Source organism: Paralichthys olivaceus, chromosome 18 (assembly GCF_024713975.1).
Source record: "Paralichthys olivaceus isolate ysfri-2021 chromosome 18, ASM2471397v2, whole genome shotgun sequence".
Lineage (NCBI taxonomy): Eukaryota > Metazoa > Chordata > Actinopteri > Pleuronectiformes > Paralichthyidae > Paralichthys > Paralichthys olivaceus.
Genome location: NC_091110.1, coordinates 6,901,850 through 6,927,765, shown reverse-complemented (window position 1 = coordinate 6,927,765; position 25,916 = coordinate 6,901,850). Strand labels below are relative to the sequence as shown.

The 25,916-nt window shown below is 40.7% G+C and overlaps 1 protein-coding gene across 2 annotated transcripts in view; it reads left to right on the top strand.

Annotated features, from left to right (window-relative positions):
- fibcd1b (fibrinogen C domain containing 1b) overlaps nt 1-25,916 on the top strand; it is a 111,649-nt gene that overhangs the window by 30,456 nt on the left and 55,277 nt on the right. For both annotated transcript variants that reach the window (XM_020081644.2, XM_020081645.2), the window contains 3 exons: nt 3,988-4,467; nt 12,685-12,844; nt 21,813-21,949. In XM_020081644.2, the coding sequence (XP_019937203.1) occupies nt 3,988-4,467; nt 12,685-12,844; nt 21,813-21,949 (777 nt within the window). The remainder of the gene's footprint in view (nt 1-3,987; nt 4,468-12,684; nt 12,845-21,812; nt 21,950-25,916) is intronic.

Here is a 25,916-nt window from a genome sequence, read left to right as displayed (position 1 = left end):
TGAACTGTGCCGAGTGATCATGGATGCACCAGGAAAAGGAGCCTGGCAGAATGTGGGAAGAAGATATGCACTGAATACTGATGTGAAAGTGGAATTCAAGCTCTAGCTGAATGTATTGGGATTGGTTAAAGCAAACATCTTGGAAATTGTTAAAGTGAGAATCAGGATTCCTACAATTTTTTGTATTCAAAGATGTTTCATGTGCAAGAGTTGGGCAGCATCTTTTTGAATGACTTCCTGTGTGTACATCAGTTTTTGTCCACATATGTGTTTGTGTATATTTGTGTTTAGAAAGGAAAGAGAACTCGGGAGACTCCAGCTGGTTTCCTTCTCACCTAAGGAGTGAACAAAGACTTTTCGTCCAAGACTTGTCTGCCAATGATTTTGCGTGGGAGAGCATCATCATTTCCATACAGAGGAATTCTCTCTCTTTCTTTGCCTCCTTCTTTTTTCTATCACTTCATCATCTGAATACCCTGCTTGTTTTTTCCTTTTTCTTTTAAACAAATCCCATGTTGTGGCATGAGTGGAGACTGGAGAGGATATGAAAGTCTGACACTAATTACTGAATAGGCTCCTGCTTTGAGATTGAGAGACTCATTAAAATAAAACGTGTTAAAAGGCTACTTGCATCCTATTCTCTGTGCTATTACTCTTCTAAAACTCTTGAGTCCAATTGAGAGCTTACCGCTGGGACATGAAGCAGGTTGCTTTTGCATTTTATTTTTTACCGACCAATGAATAGATAAACAAGGCAGCATGAAAAACTCCACTCCTTATTACCATTCTTTTTTCATTCAATTTATTCTGTCAGTCTGACCTCATAAAAGTGGAAGCACAAAATATCGTACCTGGGCCTGTTCCTTCATTCAAATACAATATTAAACCATTCCTGGCAAGCCGATATTGAGAGAAACTTTTATACCAGTACAACAACCAAGAATAATATTATATGTTAGAGGATCAGCTTTAACTGTTTTTAACCATTCACCATCAAAAATAGTTTGAGCGATTATTACTATAAAAAATAAAAAGACCTGGGACATCTGAACAGGTAGTACAGGTACTGTGGTAGTAATGAAGCTAATGACACTGTGGTGCCCGCTACAGTCTGGTCTCTTGTTCGAATTTTTTGTTTTTTCCCAGTTGGTTTCAGTGAGTTATTTGATGCCATAAAAACAGGGTGAAACATCGTATCTGACGGTAGAGACTGACTCGTCATTTTAGCAACGTTGTATTGTCAGGACCTCGGTACCATGACCCCACTCCACAATCACTGCTTCATTTTTGTTCAGCAGGGGAAATGGAGATGTGTTGTCTATCTTTATTTATGAGGGCCCTGCATATAATATGCTACCTTCGATTCCTGTATTTACCTTCAGTCCTGGCTGAACCGTTACCTATTTGTACCTTAAGTTGTCAGAAACAATAATGGATTGAAGGTTTAGCATCTGGAGACATCATTTATTCCCATTAACAGTGTATTCTTTAAAAAGTTTCATGGGAAAAGTGTGCTGCTCTTGTCTTAGTATTTCAGTGTGTGTGCAGATGTCTGTCAGCTCTGTGTGTGTCTCACTGTCAGAATAAAGAGGGCCAGCATATATCTTCCCCCATATTAAGAATGCTAACATTCACTTTGCTATGAATTTAGAGCAGTGCAGCTGATGGCTTCCACTGATGTCTTGGCCCGCTGGCGACCGAGCTCAGTCAAACTGTTCTAATGTAACATAGCTGCCATTCTGCAGAGTGAGGCCATTATACACATTATGCAGCGCACACACACACACACACATCCCCATGCACACATAAATACAGCCTAGCCCAGTCACAATCACTCGGCTGCACCTGCACTCACATACACAGGGGGAAAAAAAGCAAACCCACTAAAACACTGTTTGACATGCAAGGAGAGATTTCATAGTGCAGTCAGGGTCTACATGTTGAGTTAGAGACAAAAAAAAAATTGTGATGTGCAGCAATACTCCCCTGGAGCGCTTTTCTGTGATGATGTATTTGGGTGAGAAAACAGGGAGAAGTGGGAAGGTTTCGACAAAGCAGTGCTCCAGTTTTTTCATGTGCAATATGTGAATGTGCTCGGCTGTCTGTTGCAAGTCTTTGGCACAAAGAGCGGCATTCAAACTGCGTGTGTGTGTTACGTGGTGGAAGTGTATGTGGCAGGAGAGCACTGTCAGTACACTGTATGTGTTTGAGTGTGTGAATGCATGTGTGTGTTTGTGAATGGTTTCCAAACCATTTGGACAAACAGAGCCTAGGGACAGTTTCCAGTGGCAGTGCTTAAGTAGCGGTGTCCAGAAAAATAGCAGCCAGAGTAAAATTGGCTGTCGCAGGAAAACAATAATGCATATATTTAATCAATGTGCTTAGTGGACTTTGTATTTCAGAATTTTCATTTCTATATTAACAAAACATGAAAGTCTGTCCAAAATGTTTTTTCTCTTCAGTCTACATTTAAGAAGTAGTCTACCGAATGCATATATAATTGTATTCACCAAGTCGATGTTAGTGCTGTTTGTCTCATGGGCTACATTTTTAAAAATCACTGCAAAATTACATTTATTATTTTGTGCACACACAAAAAAGCAGAGGCATGCAGCAGTGACTCACCAGGCTCAGCAAAATTTGCTCACTGGCCCCAGGCCCCGTACGTGTCTGACCATGTGGATTATGAATGAAGCCGAGGGGTGTACAGATGGGAATGATGTGAGGGAAAGAAAAGAAGAAAAAAAACAACATCCCATCTCGCATGAACCCCTTTTTTGTGTGCATTTGCGAGGGCTACAATTGAGGCCCATGTGAGAAGAAATCATCAGATCCCAGATAAGACACCACGTTTTCTGTCAACAAAACCATGTTGGCGTCTTCCCTCCACACTTGTTGTCAGAAACCATATTTCAGCCCCAACATCATCATTTGGGAACTTGGAACTTCTATTTTTATGTGTTCTTCCCAAAGACTATGGGGCAAACCCACAGCGGATTTCCTGCACAACGCAATCGATTTTCCTCGTATTAAAGGAGCCATAAAGCTTTCTCGTAAAGCAGACCATTAGCTGTCTATTAGTGTGCTTGGCTGTGCTTGTGCAGCCAATTTACATATTAATGAGCTCGCTCTTGCTCACACTTCCGCATACAAACAGATAACAAGCACACAGTGACACGCACACCGGCCCACACATTCTCATAGAACATCCTCCGGTGTGGAAAAACATCAGAAAGACATCAGTTGCTGATTAATGTGGAGGAAGATACATGCGGGGGTGGGCTATCTAGGCATTGCCAATCATGCATAGGTGGGACATATTACTCTCTTCTCTCTTGGACCTGAGTGGGAAAATAGCGCAGATCATAAAGGGCCTTCATATAGGCCTTTTATAGTCAAGTTAATGGAGACCTTGTTACTGGTAGAGGTCTGCGGCTTTCCTCGAAGACGATTCTCCTCTTAGTCCATTCATTCACATCCTATCGGCTTTGTGAGACACTTTAGTTTTAATTTGTCTTCCTGGCTACTGCTTATTTAAGGTTCTTTATTGTTTTCCTTCCTGGCTATGAAATGTGAAGACAGAACCGTGGTGCCTGGGCTGTATGTTTACCAGAAGTGCCTCAGGTCAGCATCCTCCATCAATCTCACCACCACTACCGCCACTCGACTGGCGTGCACTATGTTCGGACAGAATTTGCCTTTAGTTTTAAAGAATTTAGAAATTTCGAGAGGTCTTGCGGGCATTAACTCTCCAGTGCTGCATAAATCATTCAAAACTACATTTGGACAGATGGGAATATGGTTATATCACTGAACACTGAACATTTGGCTTTCAAAATATCTCCAGTGATGAATGGAAGTCATTTCTTTTTTTAATAAGGCAGGTGTTATGTTGTGTTTTTTTACTGTTTCCGCATTTATGAATTTATCATCTCCTTTTTTTCTCTTCTTTCCTTCCCTGCTTCCCTCTCTCCTACCCACCTACAGAGGATGAGCTGCAGCTACCTGCTCTGTACCATCCTCCTCTTTGTGGCTGTATTGCTCGCTGTCACTGTGACTGGCACCATCCTCTTCATGAATCACTACCAGGCCCCGCCCATGTCCGATGGCCTACCCCACATCTCCACCAATCAGGATGAAGCGAACGCCCTGGTCACCGTCGAGAGAGGCGACGGCTCTCGCATCAACATCTTCATCGACCCCAACTGTCCCGACTATAACAGTAACTTTTTGCGCCTGGAGGGTGTGCAGACGTCGCTGCTCCACTCGCTGACCGACCACGACTCCGACCTGAAGTCGGTGAAAGGCCAAGATCGGGCTCTGCTTGTCAGTCTGGCTGAGGAGGTGGCCAAGCTGTCAGCGCACGCGGGGCAACTGAAAATGGACTACGAATCCCTACGCAGGGGGCAAGGCAGCCTGGGTCAGGACCTGAACACGCTGCAGACTGAGCAGGGACGCCTCATACAGGTAAAATACACACACACACACACACACACACACAAACCTGTTTACTGAGACACAATCTAACAACACAATACATAATGGCAATACAAATCCAGGATAATCTGTCCTCGCAGTTTATTAAAGTTTGTAAAGTTTATTAGAACCCAACCATTGTATCAGTTGCCAGATAAAAAAAACAACTGATACGAGCTGTTCACAGAATTATTGCTATCACTTTTGTCGATATGGGCCAATATTAAACATTTTGCAGAGAACATGTGCATTCATGTTTACATTAACATTCCAGTCAAATTCTATATATTTGTTTGTAGTTATGTTTTGTTTTTATTCACAATTTTAGTATAAAAATTCAAGCGTCAAATACATTTCTTTTTAACTATAGTTCAATAATACATCTTTAGAATCATTGCCAAATTTATGTTTTATTTATAGGCCAATATATTGGTATTTGGAATGGAATTTTTTATTTTACTCTATAATAATGTTATCGTTATCAACCCCCAAAAATCATTTACGGTCAGGCTCTATCCACCAGTACTGATGAAATTAATCTTATTTTGTAGCAAAATGTGGCTTCATGTCCAACTGCAGATTCAAAGAAATTACAGCTGATAAATATGAGACAAAAAAAGATTAAAGATTAAAATCATAGTACAGACACAACGCTGAAAGCAAAAATGGATAAAATAAAAGTCTCTTGACATTGATTTTGAACAGGATTAAAAAAAGTGGCATTTCTGTGATTCTAGTGTGGTAACATATTTCTATCTCTGGTCCATTGTAACACGTTGTTTTCTTTATGGCTAAAATCATTGGATCTGTGATTGGCAACGCTCACTATTGAATTCCAGACAGACTGACTGTACAGTGCCTGAGGCCTGGATTGTAAAACACCTATCAATATGTATTGATTGTAAATCCACCTTAAGACGCCTGGTGGCTCATCAGACTTGAAAGTTTTCTCTCGGTTTGTGTTCCTGTCTGCACAATCAAAACACCATCATTCACTAATCCAGCTTCAACTCCACCATCTTCATTTCTCTTCACACTGCCTACTATCACGAAGGGCAAGATTAGAGTGCAACAGGCCATAACTCACGCAGTGTGGTGTTTGAAGATGAGGTCACTGGGGAAAAAATCATGAAGAAACAGAACAAGTTCCTCACTAACGCAGTAAGATTACATAATGTTTCCCCAGAGCAATTAGACAGACTCCAGATGAAAACATAATTAGTCCTCCTTTAGCTTCACACTGTTCACATTGATTTATTGACGATACATTTCCTAAATGTGCGTGGGAAATCTTACCGCTACATGCCCTTATTTTTGGCCCATCAGGCTCAGTCTCTCTATTCTGCAGCTGCCAGCCATACAGCTTTCTTTCAGCCAGGCGTCTTTAGCTCAGGGTTGAACATTGTTTAGAAATCGCTCAGAAACTCACTGCTCTGTCCGTCTCCATGGGCTAAAAAAAAAACATGGGTGCTGATTGTTAGCACAATGGAAGCAGAACGAGGACTGCACTGCTGTTAATGGGGTGTAGGTGGCACAGTGCAGTGGGCACAGAGGCTAAGTGGAGGTAGCGCTGGCAGCCCAGAAATTCTGGGTGATTGATTTTGTCTTTGGAGGCGAGGCATGTGGTGTGCACATCCGCTGTTTCTGCCTGACACCATGGTGTGAGTGTGTGATCTATGGACCACCTGTGGCCAGGACTTCTGATTTATACAATGACATAGAGCTGACTGTGCCGGTGTTAGTAATAGCTCTGTGTGAACCACAGCCCCTTGAAGAACAGTTGCACGCTGCCACGTACACAGAAACCCTTCCACGAGCCCTGGAAGTGTAGAGCAGCAGAATCTGATTGCAAAGAGTTTAGGTACAATCAGTTCTGATTTTTCAAAGATATGCATATTCAGTTCTTCATAGCTCAAAGCCTAAAATAGAAAGGTAAATGAAAGCACACCTTTTTGCATTCAAACAAATCACGCTGATGGGAGAAACCAGGAACAAAGTGGAATATAACTACGGTATACATATAGCTCAGGTTTTCAAAGTGGCAGTCAAGGAGAGGTGTATTGCTAGCTCCAAATCTAAACTCTTATATAATACTGTTATTCTTGATTTTCATTTGAAACCCAAAGTACAGCGGACCTGATAGATCATCCACAATGTTGTTTTTTGGCCGGATTTGCAATTCTCTACAAAATACAGAACAATTCAAGCATTTTAAAATAGGACCATATGAAGTTGGCCTGTTTTTTGACACTGTCAAATCATTTTCATGTTACTATACTCTCGACTGTTTATTATTTTATTTAATTATCATTGGTCTAATGTGTCTGAGCACTTTTGGTTCTTTGCCCCTCCTTTACCTGAACATTAGAGGCCCAAGAACTGAACCCTGAGGCACTTAGATTCAAGAACAATAACGACGGCAATGTATCCCTTGATTTCTAGATGATACCTGACACACTATTATTTTTCCAGTTGTAGAATTCAATGTTAATCAGTCCCTTCATTAGTTTAGCCTATAAATCAGTATTAACATTTAAAAGGATTTGAGCTTTCTAAACGGATTCCAATAAATGAATTACCCCCATTAATCACCAATTCACCTCTCAGTAACAATCACCGGCAAAGTGACCATTGAGATCAGTCACCACATTTTAAAAAGCAATAACTAACTGACATTTGCTTTATCTCAGTGACTTAGAGTAGTTGTATGTCAAAGCATTTGCTGTTTGCTTTGCCTCCTGTTGACAGGAACAGATCTGTGTCTTGTGTTTACATAAAGAAGCGCAGGATCACGCTTAAGGTCAATTCTTCTCAGTACTGCAATATGAATCTTTAAATCCTACCCTGTGTCTTTTAAAGGTCTTTTCAATGACCCCTAGGTTTCCAGATCCGATCACCTTTCTCATGATTACAAGTTTAACTATTTCTTATTCGCGTATTTTTCATATGAAGGTTTAACTGTCATCTTGTTGTTGCTCCAACCAGCACAGCCAACCCTGTGGGGAAGAGCACAGAGGTCTATGACCTGCACAGCTTTAAAAAATGGAGAGGTCCAACTGTCATTATACGTCTCTCACAATTACAACTGACTTGACATTCAGCTAAAAGGCTGCAAGAAGGTAAAAGTCTTCCAGGAAGTACATGACTTAATGATTTCCCTGAACCACGGGTTGTAGTTAAACTGAATTATGTGCCTGTGGAATATCAATGCTTTGAAACAGCACCCACAGTCACTGCCATGGATTTCAGGGCAAAGCTCTGCTACTGTAGAGGAACAAACCTTATCGCCTCAAGATGTTTATTCTTTTCAGCCCTTTGAGTACTTAAGAAAGTAAAATTCACTGCTTGTTGCAGCATTTTAACCAGGGATGTGATGCTTCCAACTTCAAAAGCAGTAAAAGTAGATAAAAGTCACAAACAATATGGAAACGGATTTCAATTAGGCAAAGTGGTAGTTATAAGAATTAGCTTGCCAATTCAAAGGAATTAAGAATATCGTTTTGAAAGATCAAAAATATCGTAATTATAATACAAAGGAAATTACGAACAACAAAATGGACAAATCTTCTTTTACAAAATAACAGAATATAATCACAGTAAGCTATTTGCCTTCCACATGAGGAATATCCTGTCATATTTTATTACAATATGAGATGAGAAATAAAAGAAATTCATGTTGTTCTTGTTAAATATAAAAAAAAATGTTGATCTGAACTGACAATAAATTGAGTGGGGAAAAAAATACAGACCATGTTGAAGCATGTGTGAGGGACTGTTGCTGAAGTCAGACCAGATCAGTAAGTGGTTCATTCCACCAATTTATTTCATTAATGATGATTTAATCTCACAGCTGGACTCTTAGCCCCCCCACTAAACAACACACGGGCAAAATCAAAGAGCCCGATCAAAGATCAGAGACTCTGTGGATCAGATTTGCTATGAAAACATTCCCCTTAATGCGTGAAGGTTCTGTCCATCATCAGGGTAATCTTTTATTCATTGTGTCTGTGCTTCAGAGAACTCCCGTATGTCTCGGATCTCCAAGACAGTTTAATCAGAGGGAAACAGTAACTGAGGCGGAGGTTCACTGCACAATCCTGTGCTGGTTTCTTACCCCAAGTCAAGTCAAGTGTTTACTGGTAGCTGCTGTAAGTGCAGTTGGACTTTAATAATCTAACACGAACATCTTTTAGGATGAGAAGAAAGTATGTTGATAGAAAATATATGACACCTTGTTGTCCTTTTGATCCAGGATGGTATTTTTAGTTCACCCTCGGAATTCAGAATGAGCAGTTCTCTTTGAAAAAAAGAAGCTTATTGGCTTCAGAGAAACAACACACAGGGAGAACAATTAGCCATCCAGATCCCGTTGAAGAAGAGGTGGAGGGGATGAAGATGAGCTTCTCCACCACAGCTACTGAGAGATGAATAAGATGCTGTGAAGTTCAGGATGAGAATAAATAGATCTGATATCTGCATTGTAAAGTGCAGCACGGTGAGAGAGGATGAGGTTAAGAGTCGATACGTTCGGCTCGACTGGATCTTTCCGTTCTTTGTCTAGCACTGTTGCCTCACAGCGAGAAGGGTTTCGGTTTGAATCGCAGTTCAGCTGGGTTCTTTCTGTCTGCGTGGGATTTCCCCAGGCAAGCCAGCTTCTGTCCACAGTCTAAAGACATGCAGACTTTAAATTGTCAGTTGGTGTAAATGTGCATACGCTGGCGGGATTGGCTGCAGCCCCCTTTGGAAACATGATGTTTCTACAGCATCATATTCATTAATGAATATTTCAGGCTCGCAGGATGTACAACAAATAATGATTATAGTAATCTCCCATTTTTTTCATAGTCTTGATGGATTTATTAATTGTGTAATAAGCCAAACAATAAAGAGTTGTCCCAGAGTTTAATGTTATATAATCAATTTGATTTGTCTTTTCTGGGCAAAACCCAAGATATTTAGTTTACAATTATATAAAATGCAGAAGAACCCGAAATCCTCACACTGGAGAAATTGGTTCAATAGAACAAATGACTGAAAAAACATATGAAAACAGTTAGTGGATTAATTTCCGTGATTAACTGACTAATTCTTCCTCTAATTGTTTCTGAGCTGTAGTTTGATTCCTCGGAGTCAAACTGGATAAGATTTACAACATTCAGTAAAAATATCAAAAATCAGGGAATTAATATTTAGCAGAAACATTCATATTTTTCCATTATAGCACATGTCCTGTCAATGCAGAGCTTTGACAGAGGTCCAGGGGAAGTGCAGTGGATTGAAGTTTTTCTCATTACATTTCAAACCTCTTGGCTACTTGGATTTATAATACAAGGCCACGGAATTGTACAAATGGGCTTGAGGCTTTAAATTATTTTCAACTTGCGAGGGCTCCGCCAGTCAAGAGGAAAGAGAGGAGCACTGTGACTTGATGGCTCCTCTCACTTCTCCCATTAGCTCCTACAGGCTCCAGTTGACTGGACAGCATTCGTCTCAGAGGTGAAGATGTTCTGTTTGGCAGATGGAGACCAAATTACTTTTTTTATTTTTTATTTTTTTATCTCAACTTGCCGGTTTCTGCCTCGCGACTCCTCGCTGTTGTGTGATTTCAGCCACACAGGGATAAGTGTTTACTTCATCTGATTCAGACGGAAAAAAAAGGCTAACCTTGTCGTGTGCTTCAGCGAAAAATATTTCAGCCGTCTGTAATGCAGTTAAGTTTAGACCCACAACATCAAAATAAACTCCTTTTAAACTAGACTGAAGAAAAAAAAAGAAAATCAGTGCAGATGCAGTGCACATTAGTGTGCGGATCATGTTGAGCTCGAACAGGGATCTCTTGTTAAAAAATGAGCCTGCAGCAGATCTGTTAAAAACACCTAAATTTGCCTGGATTTTAAAGCCTGACTCGTAAAAAACGAAGCCCCTTGTGTTCCGCGCTGTGGTTTAACTTGATTTTGTGAGCCACCGTAAAGTCTGCCTAACGAGAGCTAATTACACCGCGATCCTAATTGATGTGTCAGTCAAGGCTTAGCATTAAGACTGCAGACACTCCTCTGCTATTGTCTCTTCCTTCTCACACACACAAACACACACGCCGACAAACATAGTGTTTGCTTACCAAATAAATTACAACTCTGGAAATAAATTTGAATGCAGGGAAGTACACACAACACTTAGGCAGTTTAATAATAGCAAAACCTGCGAGAAAACAGTGGAAAAGTTTGCCTAACCCCTCCATGAACACACACACATGCACACACACAGACATGCACACAAGTTCCTGCAAAACAATGATACATTCAGAGAACAGAAAACCCAGTTTTCTTTGCTTCGCTGCTGTGCACAATGGGTCATTTCTCTTGTGTGTGTGCTGTACACATGTGTTTTTTCTTTGTACTTTAATGTGGGCATGCACATACAGTAACTGTGTCTTGTTGTTTGGGTCTGGTGCGTGGGTTAAAGCTCCAGTGCCCATATAATATGATTGCAGTGCAGCTCACCATGCCTCAGAGGTGTGTCGCATTGTTATTGAGGCCAGAGAAAAGCCACTGGAGTTTGTGCCTATCGCAGCTGTAACAGCTGAATATAGCTGCACACACATACTGTACCTTTGACGGAAGACCATGGACTCCTTATACATGACTTTGCACACTGCAGGTCAATGTGTATGTGTTTTTTTGTGGAGACTAAAGTAAGGTAGTTTGTGCGTATATATGTGAGCATTAGGAAAAGCTATATTCCTCATACCTTCAAAAGTATGGCGTCATCTATATACAGGGCCCAACACCTGGCTGTGCTTATTGTTGGCCAACTAGGGCACCGTGTGAAAACGACCTTTCCACAATGAACAGTACATAAAGGGCTGCAGGAAACAGAGTGACCACAGCAGATCAGAGAGGTTACCCCGCTCTCTGCCAATCCTGGGCACATACATTCATCACCAGCCTTCCCACAGGGCTCTATGTGTTTCACACAATTCACTGGGGTGCATTGTGGGATAGAGGACCATGTGGTGTCTTTGCTATACTGGGTTTTTGCACCTGTGTGTTCCTAAAGGTCCCTAAAGGACTATACCGTACCAGTGGTAATAAAGTGTATGTTGTAGCGCATTAACTATAAAAATGAGTTTAATATAGATATAAAGTGCATTAATATAATTTCTTATGTTCCAGGCAGCCTGGAATGTTCAATATATTTTTTCAATGTCACTCTGTTTATGCAGCTTCAAAGATGTACATATCTCATCACGCGACCAGGAAATCATGTTTGCATCTCCTTTTCCATGGACATGTGAACCTGGAGAAGTAATAATAATGATAATAATAATACTCTTTGTATCAAAATAATGTAACAAAGTACTTAAAAAATACAAGTTTCAAATGCAGTTTCATTTTGTGGTGAATCCTTCAAAGAAATAGAAAAAAAACCACATTTAATAGGTTCTTTCCTGACCCCACCCGTCTACAAAACCTCATGGATATCAGTTGAGTTGTGTTTGTGTAATCCTGCTAACTAACAAACAAACAAACTCCTTTGTGGAGGTTATAAATTCACACATGAATGTGGTCTGTTCCAACATTCTCAGCTTCCTTCTCATCATATTAGATGATGAGTCCCTTCATGCATTACTGTTGATGTGCGATGTGACTGTGAACACAGGTGGTTACTGGTGGATTGGCTTGGAATGTTTTAATAACACAGGTACCAGTGATCCATTCAGAATGACATGTTCATGGATCACTGTGTGCATCAAGTCACTCGGATATAAGCAAGAAGAAGAGCAAGTCGTGTATTTCACTAGGTTTTCAGCCATAAGGACATTCTGATGTCTTGTTAATATCACTGTAGCTATACTTGTATTTTCACAAATATGTTTCTTTGCCCGGGACGCTCTGTTCTACTCTCTGCAAATACCTCATTACTACACAAACGCGTGTCCTTGTAATCAAATAGCATTTGGATTCAGGGCAGGAATGGGGGACTCTGCCACTGACAATTTAATAGTTTTTAAACGTAATGAAATAAATTGAAAGTGCTGTGTGTATGCCCGAAGGTTTTAAAGGCGCTTGGTAAATAATCAGAGGTAATGAAAAGTATGCACCACTTGTAATTATTCAGGTAAAATACACCAAAAAGCCTGGTAACACTTCACTTTTATAAAAAACTCAGCTGTAAATGTGTCTTTTTCCTGCTGTGTGTGTGTTGCAGCTGCTGTCAGACAGCCAGATCAACATGGTGAAGGTGGTGAACTCGGTGAGCGACGCTCTTAATGCCATGCAGAAGGAGAACGTGGGCCTGAAGGCACGCGTCAAGGCCGACCTACAGAGGGCACCAGTCCGAGGGGCCCGTTTGAAGGGCTGCTCCAATGGTAAGAGAAATGATGAGTGGTGCGATTTTTATATACAGTATATATACGATTCCTCCTTTGTAGATTTGTCTGTCTGCTATTCAATTTGTCCCCCTGCTTCTGTTTATATAATTCATACACCACTGGCTACCCTCGTATACATTTGACCTTCTGCCACTGTGCTCTGTTCCATGTCGAGATCCCTCCCTCAGTCAGCCAGACTCTGTAAAATTATATTCCAGTGTGGTCTGTCCGTCATCCATCTTACCACATATTCATCCAACCCAACCCCTCCTGGTGATATCAGTATGCTTCCTTGGGCCCCTTCTCATCCACATTATCCAGTGGCCTTGGTAGAGATGTGGATTTCTTTACTGTACACGAGGAATGACTTGTATGTCCACTGGGCTGTGTTGCTGTGAGACAGAGAAAGGCCTGAGGCAGCATCCCATTGGAAGGCTTTTAACCAGGCACGATATACCCAGTAGCATTCCCCTGTTGGATTTGCCTCACATCGGTAGCCACAGAGCGAAGGCCGATCATGTACAGCATACGGCATGGGATAATAAAGCGACAGAGATTCCGTGCACGTTATTTCTTCGTTCCCTAGTGAGACTCCAGAATGTAGGTTTCACACATCTGCAAACATGAGGGCACGGTCATGTACTTAGATTGTGACACAAGAGCTGAAGTATATTTTCAAACTTTCTGATTCACTCTCGCCGGAGAACCTGCAGTTCTTCACACGACATGTACGCTGTTTTATTAATAGCCTACTTTACAAACAGTTTAGGCATGTGGCCTCATCAGCCTAATTGATGCAATTGGGTAATTATCTGGGACACCTGCTACCTATCAGCTGTTGTTTTCTCAAACCTCTGCCGTCTCCTGACAATGGCTGAAAGTTATACTGAATCATCTGTCTTTTTATCAAGAAACTCTCCTGCTCTTCTTCAGTTCTAAAAAGCAGAAGTTCTGATGCAGATCACCTAGGTGATGACAGGATGTATGTCATACGTCTAACTTGAAATGTGAAACCAAAACAACCCGGATCCAGCGTAAACATGAGCTTTGGTTCGGCCCATGGTTGTGGATACCAATAATTTACATAGTGCTGCTGCTGCTGCAGAGTAAAAAATATGAATCTCCAATTATGGCAAATTTGATTTCTTCAGATAAAATGTTTGATTTAAGTGTTCCCTTATGGGTTGAAATAAATCTCTTAATCGTTTAGTTTAATGAATCATTAAAAACCCATTGGATTATGTGAAAAGCTTCAAACAGGGCTGTTTTTCTTCACACGGAAATGTTTGGTATTTTGGAGATCTGTGGTGGACACGCTGGCTGAAGCTCTGTCCATGGTGCTGAACATTAGCACTGATGGTTAAAGCTTCTGTTCCAGATTTATGCCTCACGCCACCTTCCAGAACGTTCCAGCCTTCGCACAGTTACATTAAAACACAGCCGAATTTGTGGTGACGGTAAATAATAAATAATAAATCAATCAACAGAGAATTGCAGAATGGTTATCTCACAATAGGTATCATCGCCCGATTGGGCAATAATGTCTTCAAGTTTTAATTTGCTGTCTCCTGGCTCTGCGCTAATTATAACGATGACAGAGACAGAAACACAATTGGTCCCCATTGTTGATGAAACCATTACTCAATTTATGATCTGTGTAGTGTGTGCCCAGTGTATGGGGAGAGCACAATTACCAGAACACCTTGCAATGCGATGCAATGAGATGTGAAGTCACAATACTGCTCTTAACAATGAGAGAATGAGAATGAACATTGTAATATTTATGTTTAATGCCTCATGTTATACAGTGTTTTAAATTGTGCATGTAAGAATGTTGCATGCAATCCACACACAGTAAGTTACACACAATTGAAATTGATCTGGCTCTCCCTCAGATCACACACACAAACAACACATGCATTACAGAGGGGAATGTAAGTGGAAATGTTTGGTGAAGTGTACATAATAAGCAGTAATGATAAATGAACTCTAGGTATTCTCAATTCATATTTTACATGGACTAGTCAGCATCCAGTGGAAGGATGTGAGGAGGGTTACATCAGCTCTGTTGTGGCTGGAGGAGAATCTCTCATGGATTTTTGCTGGTGGATACAGTGTCCACTTACGTCAAATGTGTGAGTGAGTGTTACAGCTCATTTCTGATATTTTCCTTATACCAGCATCTCCTCCATTTGCAGCTGAGAAATAGATTTATGTGTAAGAAGGTTTTACTATTAAACTTTACAACAAAAATTTCTATACAAATTAGATAAGTGAGAAAACCTATATTGTATTTTTGTACCGCAGCAGGGGAGGCAAAGTACGTAATTACTCGGGGCCTCAAGCTGAGAGGGGGGCCACAAGAACAACTGATTGTGTTTGTCTACACTGGTAATACTCAAAGAGATATTGCACACTTAAATGTGTGTTTTGTGCTGTAAACTAAATTATGTGACTTTTTAAAAAATGAAATACATTAATTATGGTTTTAATATCACATTTATTACCAAATGTATTTAAAAAAGTACATTTAGGAATTGAACATGGTCAAAATGTCTAGGAGCTTGAAGGGCCAATGCTTTCATAGTGTGAACTGTTTGGGACATCTTTATGTTATCAAACCATTCAGAGACGTCTCCTGCCCCTCGGCTGTCTCACACTCACTCACACACACTCGCACACACACACTCACACACGCACACACACACACACACTGTGTGAACCACTGGCTGAGACAGCCACCTGTCCCAGCGGTTCAAATGGCTCAGAACCACTGCTCTCCTCAGACACGATTTAACCCAGTTTGTTTCTGCACCAGCTGCTCAACAGCTCAGGACAACCATTTTCTTTGTCATCAGGAAACTCGGGGAGGGTAACAGCCCCTCCCAGCATCGTGTTCTCATGGCACTTTTTGAAGGGGAGGAGCACTTCTGACAAAACTTCTGGGTGAAGTTTCACTTAAAAGTTCTGTGATCGGCTACAAGAAACTTGCAAAGACACCATGGCCTGAGACCCCCCCTCACAAAGCCCCCATACCACTACCCTTCTGCTAAAAGCTTTGTAATGTTAGCGTTTGGTTGAAGACTAGAACATCTAAATGGAGCATATACTTTGGATGATGTTGGGGTTTACACTTGAGCTTTACTACCTTGGTTTGCACTGGTACAGTGTGTGATATCTAGTGTTAAAACTGCATGTTGCAGCTGAACACCCCTCACCTCAACCTCCCCTTCCAAACATGAAAAATAACCTGTAGAAGCATTCAGTTGTCATAAAAACTCAAAAGGTGTTTAGTTTGTCCAGTCTGGACTAATGTAAAAAACATGGCGGCCTCTGTAGAGAGGACCCCCTCGACCTAAATATAAAGTATTTGGATATAGAAGGCCTTTTCTGGGGTAAATAAAAATACAATTCATACAATTTAGATGAAATGATCTAGTGAAAACATCATGAGGATTATTTTACATTTAATCTCTGACAATAGTTCCCTTTCACCTAAATCTTACACACTGGACCTTTAAGACCCTTAATGCCCCTGATTATGGTCATACGCAGACCTTTGACCTTTTCCTTCCCATTGCACAAGGAACATTCACTATTCTGTGTGACATCGACATTTTATTTTTATTGGTGCATATTTATTTATGCTTTCCATGGCGCTGAATCTGTCAAGCATTCAAGGCCTTTGACTGTTATCTTTAAAACAGCAGTAATTTCACCCACTCTTATTCTTAAAGCTGCGATATGTCACCTCACTCGTCATAATGGAGGCTCAATACAGACAAAGAAGTTTCAATAACAGCCCTATTTTATGCAGAAATACTTATTAATTATTTGCAGTGGCAGTCTTTTCCTTATTTCTTTTTCCCTTTTATAAAGAGCCAGGAGATAATGAGTTTTAACTAGAATAATTTTCTTCAGTAAATTACTTCCTTATTAGGCTTTAATACTTTGCAATGGCAATGGCGCTATAAGTCACTGTTATTTGATTTATAATTTATTATTGCTACTTGAAATTCAGGTACGCCTCGTGGATTCACAATTTTCCCAGTGTGCATCACGCTGACCTATTTAAAGCACAGATATCCTTGAGCCATGTAAATGTCAGGAGTGAAGCTGTACAACATTCAGACAAATTGACCAACCAGCTCTGAGGTTCAGCACCATGGACAGAGCTTCAAATGTTTTGTGCCTAAGGTTGGAAGCGTCTTTATACTGTTATACACGCTCGCTATGATATAATAAAGTAATACATCGAAATGTTGTATGGTGTAGAAAAATACCAAAAAGCAGTGTGTTCATCTACATGTAATGTACATGCAATTTACATCAAGTCCACCAACTCCTACTCGAATAGTTGGTATTGGCTCACAGCACCCAGAGGCAGTTGGGGTTTTTGTAAAGTGCAACCTTGACATTTTATCAAAGACATTTTACACTGAAGTAGAAAAAGAAAAAACATCAGCACTAATCACACATGATATAAAACATATTATACACATGTGCAGTTTTATTTGGCATGCAACATATTCTCGTGTTGACCTAGGGGCAGTTGTGGCTCAGGCTGCAGGAGGTAGAGCGGGTCGTCCACTGACCAGAGGGCCGGGGGTTTTGGGCCTAGTCTCATTTCAATTTCCCTTGCCAAAGTGTCCTTGGGCAAGGTACTGAGCCCTGAATTGTCCCTGCCAGCAGTGTATAAGTGATGTGTGATAGAGAAAGTGCTGCACTTAGATGAATTGTAAGAGGCTGTGTGAATTGCAAAACTTTCATCTAAAGAGCTCTGAGTGGTCATCAAGCGAAGCACTATAAAAAACAGACCATTTACCATTTTACAGGCTGTCTCATAAACTAAGTGTTCATACTGAGGTGCAAATAAATGATCAGAATAAAAAATAAATAAATACTCTATACGTGCATACTTACCAGCACATTTTTAGATTTAATGCTCATGCGTGTGTGCAAATCCTACTTTTCCATTGTCTCCGCAAGGATTTACAAGTTAAAGTTTAAAGCATTTGTCAGCTATAAGCACATGCATATTGCTTTGACATTTACTACTTTTTTATTATCATTTTTGCTGTTTTATAAATAATTCATAATTATGAGTAATGCATTTTAAAACAAAAGTAAGAAAGTCAAGTCGTAAATAAAGGTAAGATGCAGGACGTATTTGTGGTTGGAAACAACTGTAATGCCTTGTGACTAAAGGAGAAGTGCAAGCTGAAGGTAGGAGGGCAGGGTGCATTTAAATGAGTTCAGTTCCTACTGTGCAGTGCCTGCGATGTCAGAGTGACTTGTTTCGGAGGGTTTATGTAACTGAAGATTTTGTCCCCACACAGACGGGTTACAGAACAGTCTCTCTCTCCTCAGAGGTCCCATCCCACTGCTAACAGCTATAATCTGTGTATTCAGAGCCTGTTAGCTTATTGCTCCGTGCCAATGACCACGACATTTTATATCAACACACACTAAGAACTCACATTAGGTGATGTTTCCTTTGTAAACATTGGCTTTGTCTTTTGTGTCAGTTCCACATCCCGCTGCTATAAAATGTATAGTGTGCAGCAGCAGAAACTAGTCCCCGATTTTAGTTCCTTCTGTTAGAAACTACAGTGGTGACCTGATTTAGGAAAACCCTTTTAATAAAATCAATTTCAGCAGGAACCAGAAAAGTTCACAGTGTCAGAACATATTGAGAAACAGAGCGATCGTATACGTTGATTCTTTCATGGGAATTGTTGGCAGTGAGAAAAATATAGAATATCACCAGACTTGTCCTTTAAGTGTTTATAGACCATCAAAGGGCAGTTACTTTGGAGCTGGGATCTATGAGATCTATGGACACAGCCCGGGGGACTATTTAATAATAGAAATGCACTTTGTCAAAAAGGAGTATAGTTCTACAGGTGGGAATGTAAAGGCTCGGTAGGAAAGGAACTCAACCAGAGGACTCAGGCAGATAAGATCAGATTTTTAGCAGGAGGAACCCCTTGAGAAGAACCATCTTGTTTTCATCCTCACAGAAATAAATGAATCACATCAAACAAACATGATGAATCTCAGGAATTCACTCAACCCCACCAGTTCTCCACTAATGATTAGTAACACACAGTCAATACAAAGTCAATGTATACAAAAAGTATATACATGAAAGGCTTTAAACATTCATTGCCATGAATGTACATCTTCTAGTGAGGAGCAAATATGTTCCAATATCTTAAAGGTAGGGTTTGTAATTTGTTTCTTAAATACTTGTTGGTGTTATTCGTTGTAATCTTCTTCACGTCCTGAAAGCCATTGATAGATTTTAATAAAGCCGGTGTCTGTGAAGATTCTTAAAGAGCAAGAAAGGGTTGCTTGAAAATAAATAAAAAGAGATAACCAACACTAATGAAAAAAGGCAGTAGATCGTAGAGCATGACCAATTAAAAACAACCCAAGAAGTGAAAAAAGACCACCTAACCTTTTAGTGAGCTTAACAAGGCCTGGTACAAAAAGCAGCAAACATACATGTCTCATCTTGCAACAATGAATGATGCATGTGGTTCAGGTGTTACTGTCTGAGTGATGTATCCAGACGGAGATCACATGTTGATACTTGGTGTAAATTGAGGAAAAAAAAAAGATAATTGCCCACGCAGGTGGAAACAGGCAACAGGTCGAGGGGACTAATACGGCAACATGTGCACCTGACAGCCTGGCAGGAAACTGAGGGAAAGTGGTCGTGTGGTGAATGCCGGAGAGCTGATTGGGCGATTGGAAGCTGGTGCACAGGTGTGTGCGGGAATTAAGCGATGGCTGAAGGCGTGGAAACACTAGGCCACTCGGATAAGCAATAACTACCGCAGGGCGGGTGTGAACAGCCGGCGCTGAAATGACAGGAAGCATTAGTGACGGGCAAAATGACAACAAGAATAATGCGAGTAATGTGGAGAACGGGTAGTAGCCGTGACGGGAAACTACTTCAGACACATCACGTCAATTAGAGTGCGAGGGTTACATGTTGTGCTCAGGGAAAATGACAAGCAATGTGGAGGAATTACCAAACAATGGAACAGAACAGAATACTTAATCTGTGTGAAGTCGTGAAGTAAGTCAAGCAAGCGGACGTGTAGTAACAGCACGATCGATACGAGGGTCCACGGAAGAGGAATTTCTGTCTCACAAAGGATCATTAAACAAAAAAAAAAACCTAACTTTGAAAGCCTTTGTTATAGAGTCGCAAATTCTTAATAATAATGATGATAGTGTCTTTTTTAATGTCCCATGGAACCGAGACAGCTTCAGCTTCCTGTAATGAAAGAGAGCGACTGTGAAATTCTACCATTTACGTGTGATGATGATGAAAGTTGGAGCTTATTAGGCGAACAGAGAGACGGAAAAGCTTCAGGGAGACCAAACATCCCATATCATGTAGGGTTTGTAAGAAAAAAAAATTTCTCTTGGCTGTTTTAAATTCAGAAGTTTGACCCGGTGAAGGCTGGCATGCATAATCTATAACACTGTACTCATCACTGAATTCCTCTCCTTCATCTTGGGGAATAGATTTTTTTGTATCCCTGGTGTAAGACGGGTTTCTGAGTCACAGACGAGGGTGCTGCTGTTCTGCTCGGCTGTAGCTTACAAGCCTCCTGTCTCTGTCACTTTGTCTACGCACAGACTCTTCATGGATTCTCTTTTTATATCCTGCACACTCTCTGTTCATGTCGTATCACTCACATGTACACATCTCCTCGCTGTGAGCCGTACTTCTGCCTCCCTCACTTTTGTTGTCCGCTTTCAAACCTGTGTCTCTGTGCTATAGTTGTGCTTCTTCTCCACAGCATCCCGTCTTTATTTAACAACTGGCCCTCCATCTTTATCCTCCGCCACATCAGTCTCGGCATCCATCTTTTTTTTGGTGTCTCCCTCTCAACACAGAAAGTTTTCTCTCCTCATTTCCCCCCCCCCCCCGTAGCTTTATTCAACAGTTGGGCCTCTCAGTTTGAGGGCAGGACTTACTCTATTTATTTCACATTTTGTAAAGCTCTCACTCAAAACCTGCTTGCTCTCATATCTACCCTGCTTGTGCTTGGATTTGCTCACTCCAGCTTCAGCTCTTCTCCTTTTTTTTTGTGTAACAACTCTGTCAAAATTCCCTGATCAAAAGAATGCCATGCGTAGTGATTACAAGATAAATTGTCCCGCCCTTGTTGTAGATGCGTTAGCTTTATGTCTTTAAGAGGACCGTTTATTATCATTTATTACACGTCTTCCCGTCGCTGTGCTAAAAGAAAAAAAAAAACACCTTCATTGAGCAGGATTCCAGCAGATCCCTGGTAAACACGGAGCAGCAAGATCAAGGATCTCTAGTTTTTAAAACTAAATCAAAGCTTCCTTGTTTCTTTCTCTCTCCGCCAACAGCAAAAGTAACCAAAGCAAGTGCAATTTCATTTGTCACCACTACACCTGTATTGGTTGGAGAACTTTGACGGACTTGTTGGACAAAAAAATCCAAGAGCAGAAGAAAAATATCAGAGAGCCGACATTTAACACACGCACAATAGCTTGGTGAGAGTGAGGATAGAGCAGAAACTGGGATGCAGGAAATCTGTCCAATCTAAGTACAAGAGTGGGGTTTTGAGTGAGAGCATTAATAAATATGAATGTAACATAAATGAGTCCTGCTCTCAAACTAAAAGACCTACCCCTTGAAAAGAAAACAAACTCATGGTGCTTTTTGAGATCCGTCATTTTTGGAAAAACTGTCCAACCAGCAGAGAACGCTGACATTGTGGTGTGTCATTCCGACGAGACGACTTCACGCCTCATGTTCACCGTGCCTCTGCAGACAGAAGACAGGGTGTGACTAGTGTTTTCTCATGTTTTTCCTCATCTCCTCTCTTTGTTCTCACAGCCCAGATCGCTCGTTGCCTTCGCGAGCCTCGTTTAATTTCGTGCCTCCTCTATTTTCACCTCTCCCTAGGCTCGCGCCCACGTGACTGCGGCGATCTGTACGCTAGTGGTCAGAGGGAGGATGGCATCTACTCCGTGTTTCCTGTTCACCACCCTGCAGGCTTCCAGGTCTACTGTGACATGACCACAGATGGAGGAGGCTGGACAGTGAGTCAAAACACTTGTATTAACAGTGACACAAAGACACACGACACAAAAAGCTCTTAAGTTATTACAAACTAAAATAAGAACATTCTCAACAGTCGCTGCATTTTTCACCAGGGTTATAATCAACCAGAGAATGACAACAGGGAAATGGAAGGTCTTTTCACTATGTCTGCACTCACAAACTTGCTTTTATTTAAGAAACAAAAACAACATAATAATGATTTAACATTGCTTCCATTCAAGTGAAAGTCAATAAATGAGCTTCTCCACATGTTTTTATTCCCAAGGACCCTCAGTGATAACTGTTCTACTCCCTTAAGAGTTCCACGTATCAATCTGGAAAGGTCTCATTAAAGTTTTATCAAAGACGAGCGAGGAGAGCATGTTTCAAAGAGCCCAGTCTTTGATTTTTTTTTGGCTTTATTTAGAAATCAGGGATATTAATTAGACAGACTTGAAGTAAAGTGCAGAAAGGAAATGAGTAAAGCAGTAAGTGAAACAATACAACGACATTTAGAGGCACCACAAAACTGAAATATATTGTATGGAAAATGTGACAAAAGGTTATTGGAGTCATAATGGCGGAGGTTGAGAATCAAAAGCTGTTGTAAGATCTTATTGGACAACTGATCCTATATTATAACTAAATTAAATCTGCAAGCAGCATTGAATGAGCACTCACGCCTTGTGCATGTCAAGCAGGACCCTGGTCCTAGACTACCCAGAGGCCAACTTCCTGATGGGTTAGGGCTGTGGTCCCAAAAGGCTTTTTTGTATATCTGGACATGCAACAGGTCCGTACCCAGTTTCACAAATATATGTGACACATGCCAAGTGTGCTGCTTCGTTTGCCTGAGTGACGCTATTATTGACACGTCCATGATCTAGAACCATAAAAGTTTCCCGCCACACACGTTTTGACCCTCAAAATTTTAAATCGAAGAGGCAGAAGAAAATGATGGTGATGATTATAAAAAAGAATTCCTTCAGTCTCAAAAGCACCAATAGAGATCGAGGTGGGTCCTCTGGTCCTCATTTTATATAGATGATATATTTTCTAATGCTGAGATATAATACCTAATAAAAAGATGGGCTATAAAGACACAGACAAACTGCAAAGCTGTCTCATGAAAATACAGCTTCTTTTATTTTTTACTCGTGAAATGTGTCACTGTGCCTCAAGCTCATAGGAAGAAACTGTTGTCATTATAGTTTACAGAAGTTTGACCTGGTTATGTTTTGGTTTTGTAGGCCTCAAGTTCTCGTCTTTGTGTAATAATGTTTTGAGAGGATTTTGTTTTCCTAAAACAGAAACATAGAGGGAACATGGATACAAATATTAGCATCTCTTAATGTGTGTGTGTGTGTGTATTTTTCTCCTTAATCAAACATATGTGACTTGTCTGGCCTCACTAAGGCAAACACAGTTGTCTGAGGGAGACTGTATAGTGGGAAGTGTTGTGTCTTTTGGGAATGAGAGACAGCGAGGTGAACAAACATTGACACAGAGCTGTTTGAAGTTATATTTGGAAGTGTGTGGTTTAGATGTATTTAACACAGACACACACACACACACACACCATCTTACTAGTTTTAGCCATTTATTTCCCTTTGTTCTGAAGTGTACCGTCGCAGCCCTCAGGGAAAGCAGAGCAGTTCTAAACAGAGAACTAAGGCCTTGTAACACTTAAGAGATTCAGATTCCAGCTACATGAATCCATCACAGCTCTTTTTTTCTTTTTACAGGTTGTGACACATCTTAGCGAAGCATCCAAGGGCTCATTTTTGGATCTGTCCTAATTTATTCAAGGATGGATATGCAGAATTTTACACAATGAACTCCTATGTAAATGATAAGCTTCTTCGTGTCGTGCAATGTGGTTCAGGCTGCATAAAAAGTGTTACACCTGCTTTACCAGAAAAGATAAATCGACTTACTTTAGTTACTGGATTTAGTGTGGTATCCTCTTTCTGGTGGTGGGTGGGATGTTGTTTTCTTCACCAAGATTTGATGGATATTTTAAAACTTCCTCACATGATGAGTTTTCCTCGCTTGCTTATTAGAGGTGTGAATGTGATCATTTTTAAAACCTGCTTTTATATTTTCTTGTAATATGCGGCTGCCGCACATGTTCAAATGTATTTGTGTAATTTTTGCTGTGCTGAAGTAGATTTTCTGATGGAGTAGCAGGGCCATGTTGACGTTTTAAGCTATGTGTCATGTGATTAGGGGGATATCACCAGATCTGCTTGTTGCCTGCCCTGTTCTCGCAATATTCTGACCTTATGCTGGTAAAATAATAACTTTTCTCTCAAAATATCTTGTAAAATCGAATTTTTTTTTCATATTATCAGAAGAAGAACTTGTAAAATAATGAGTTTCCTCTCAATTAGGTCTTTATGCTTTTAATATGTTAATTTTCTTATCAATTACAACTTCATTATTTTAATATTATGAGTTTCTTCTCAATTAAGACATTATTATCCTTCCACTCTGTTTTAAGTTCTACCATTAATGCTTATGATAATAACATACATTGTGGTATAATGATAGTAATGAAAACCAAAAAGAAAAGCTCTAAAAGCAACTTGAGGGATATATCCTCGAGTGGTTTGACGCTCCCATTTTTCATTCACTTCCACCACAAACACATACGGTGCGTATCAAACCTCAGCCTAAGTCGCCGTTACATTGGCATGACAGTGATTTGTGCGCGTATGTGTGTGCACTTGTAAATCCGTGACTAACTGCGCGAGATAGGCAAGGTCGTACCCTCCTATCACCAAATAAAGCAGGACTGTCACAGTGACAGAGTGCTTACAACAGCATGATGGAAGAGGGTTACATACCAGCCTGTCAGTGGGTAAATGTGTGTGTGTGTGTGTGTCTGTGTATGCATGAATTAATGTCTCTGCCAGAGTGTGTGCGCACACACGCAGTTTGCGAGTCATATCAGTTTCCACCTCTTTTCATACAATGCGCCGTGTTAAGTAAGCGCTCTCTGCATATTGTTCTGCAACAGGATTTACATAGTAGCCCAGATTGAAGTGATAAAGCAGTAGTTACTGATCCTGCCAGGTGCGTTGAGCTGATTGTGATAACGCTTGAGCCTCATTAAGAGATCAGCGTGGTGCGATCCAGCGGGGGCAGGTAGGGAGACAGGATGCTCGGTGAGTTGAGTGGCTTACTGTCTGTGTGATGGCTGAGCTTAAATAAGGAATGAGCCATATGCTGCTACCTCATTAGCATACTTCAACACGGCACAGGTTTGTTGCGGCAGACTGCTGCAGACAGACTGAGAGATGAGGAGGTTACTTAGACGGAGAGGAAGAAGGAGGAGGGAACAGAGGAGAGAGCAGGAGACAAAGAAAAGATCTGAGGTGTAGGGAGAAAGTGAGACATAATAGGGAACAGCAAGTTCATTTTTCCATTGTCTGCGACGCCTTATTTCACATATAGCCTGCAATAAAATCTGAGTTTCCTTCAGTATTTGCAGTGAAGAAAATAGCCCATAGGGAGCCTGGGGGGAAAATGCAACTGCCATAAACCATAGTGACAAGAAGTGACTGGATTGAGATGTCAATCAGCAGAACTGTAGCATCAGTCAGTGATGACCTTTAGGAGACGTCTGTTCACGTCTCCTGTGAATTTGGAAACAGCACATGATGAGATGTGGACATTCTGTATGATCAGCCCAGCAAGGGTTTGTTAGGTTGTGTCCATGCTTTACTGTATAAAAGTAGCTGTTTTACATAAGTTCTCTACATGATGCACAAATCCAACCAACCCAACACAACCACCCACAAACACCACTGTTTCTCACTTTATGAATAAGAAATGTGGCTCTTAAAGTCATGTCATCTCTGCATAAAATTGTGCAATATCTACCAGGTAATTCTACAAATGTCCGTCTCGTAAATCGTTGATATAATCGGCTTCAGAATTGACATGTGTATTGATAAATTG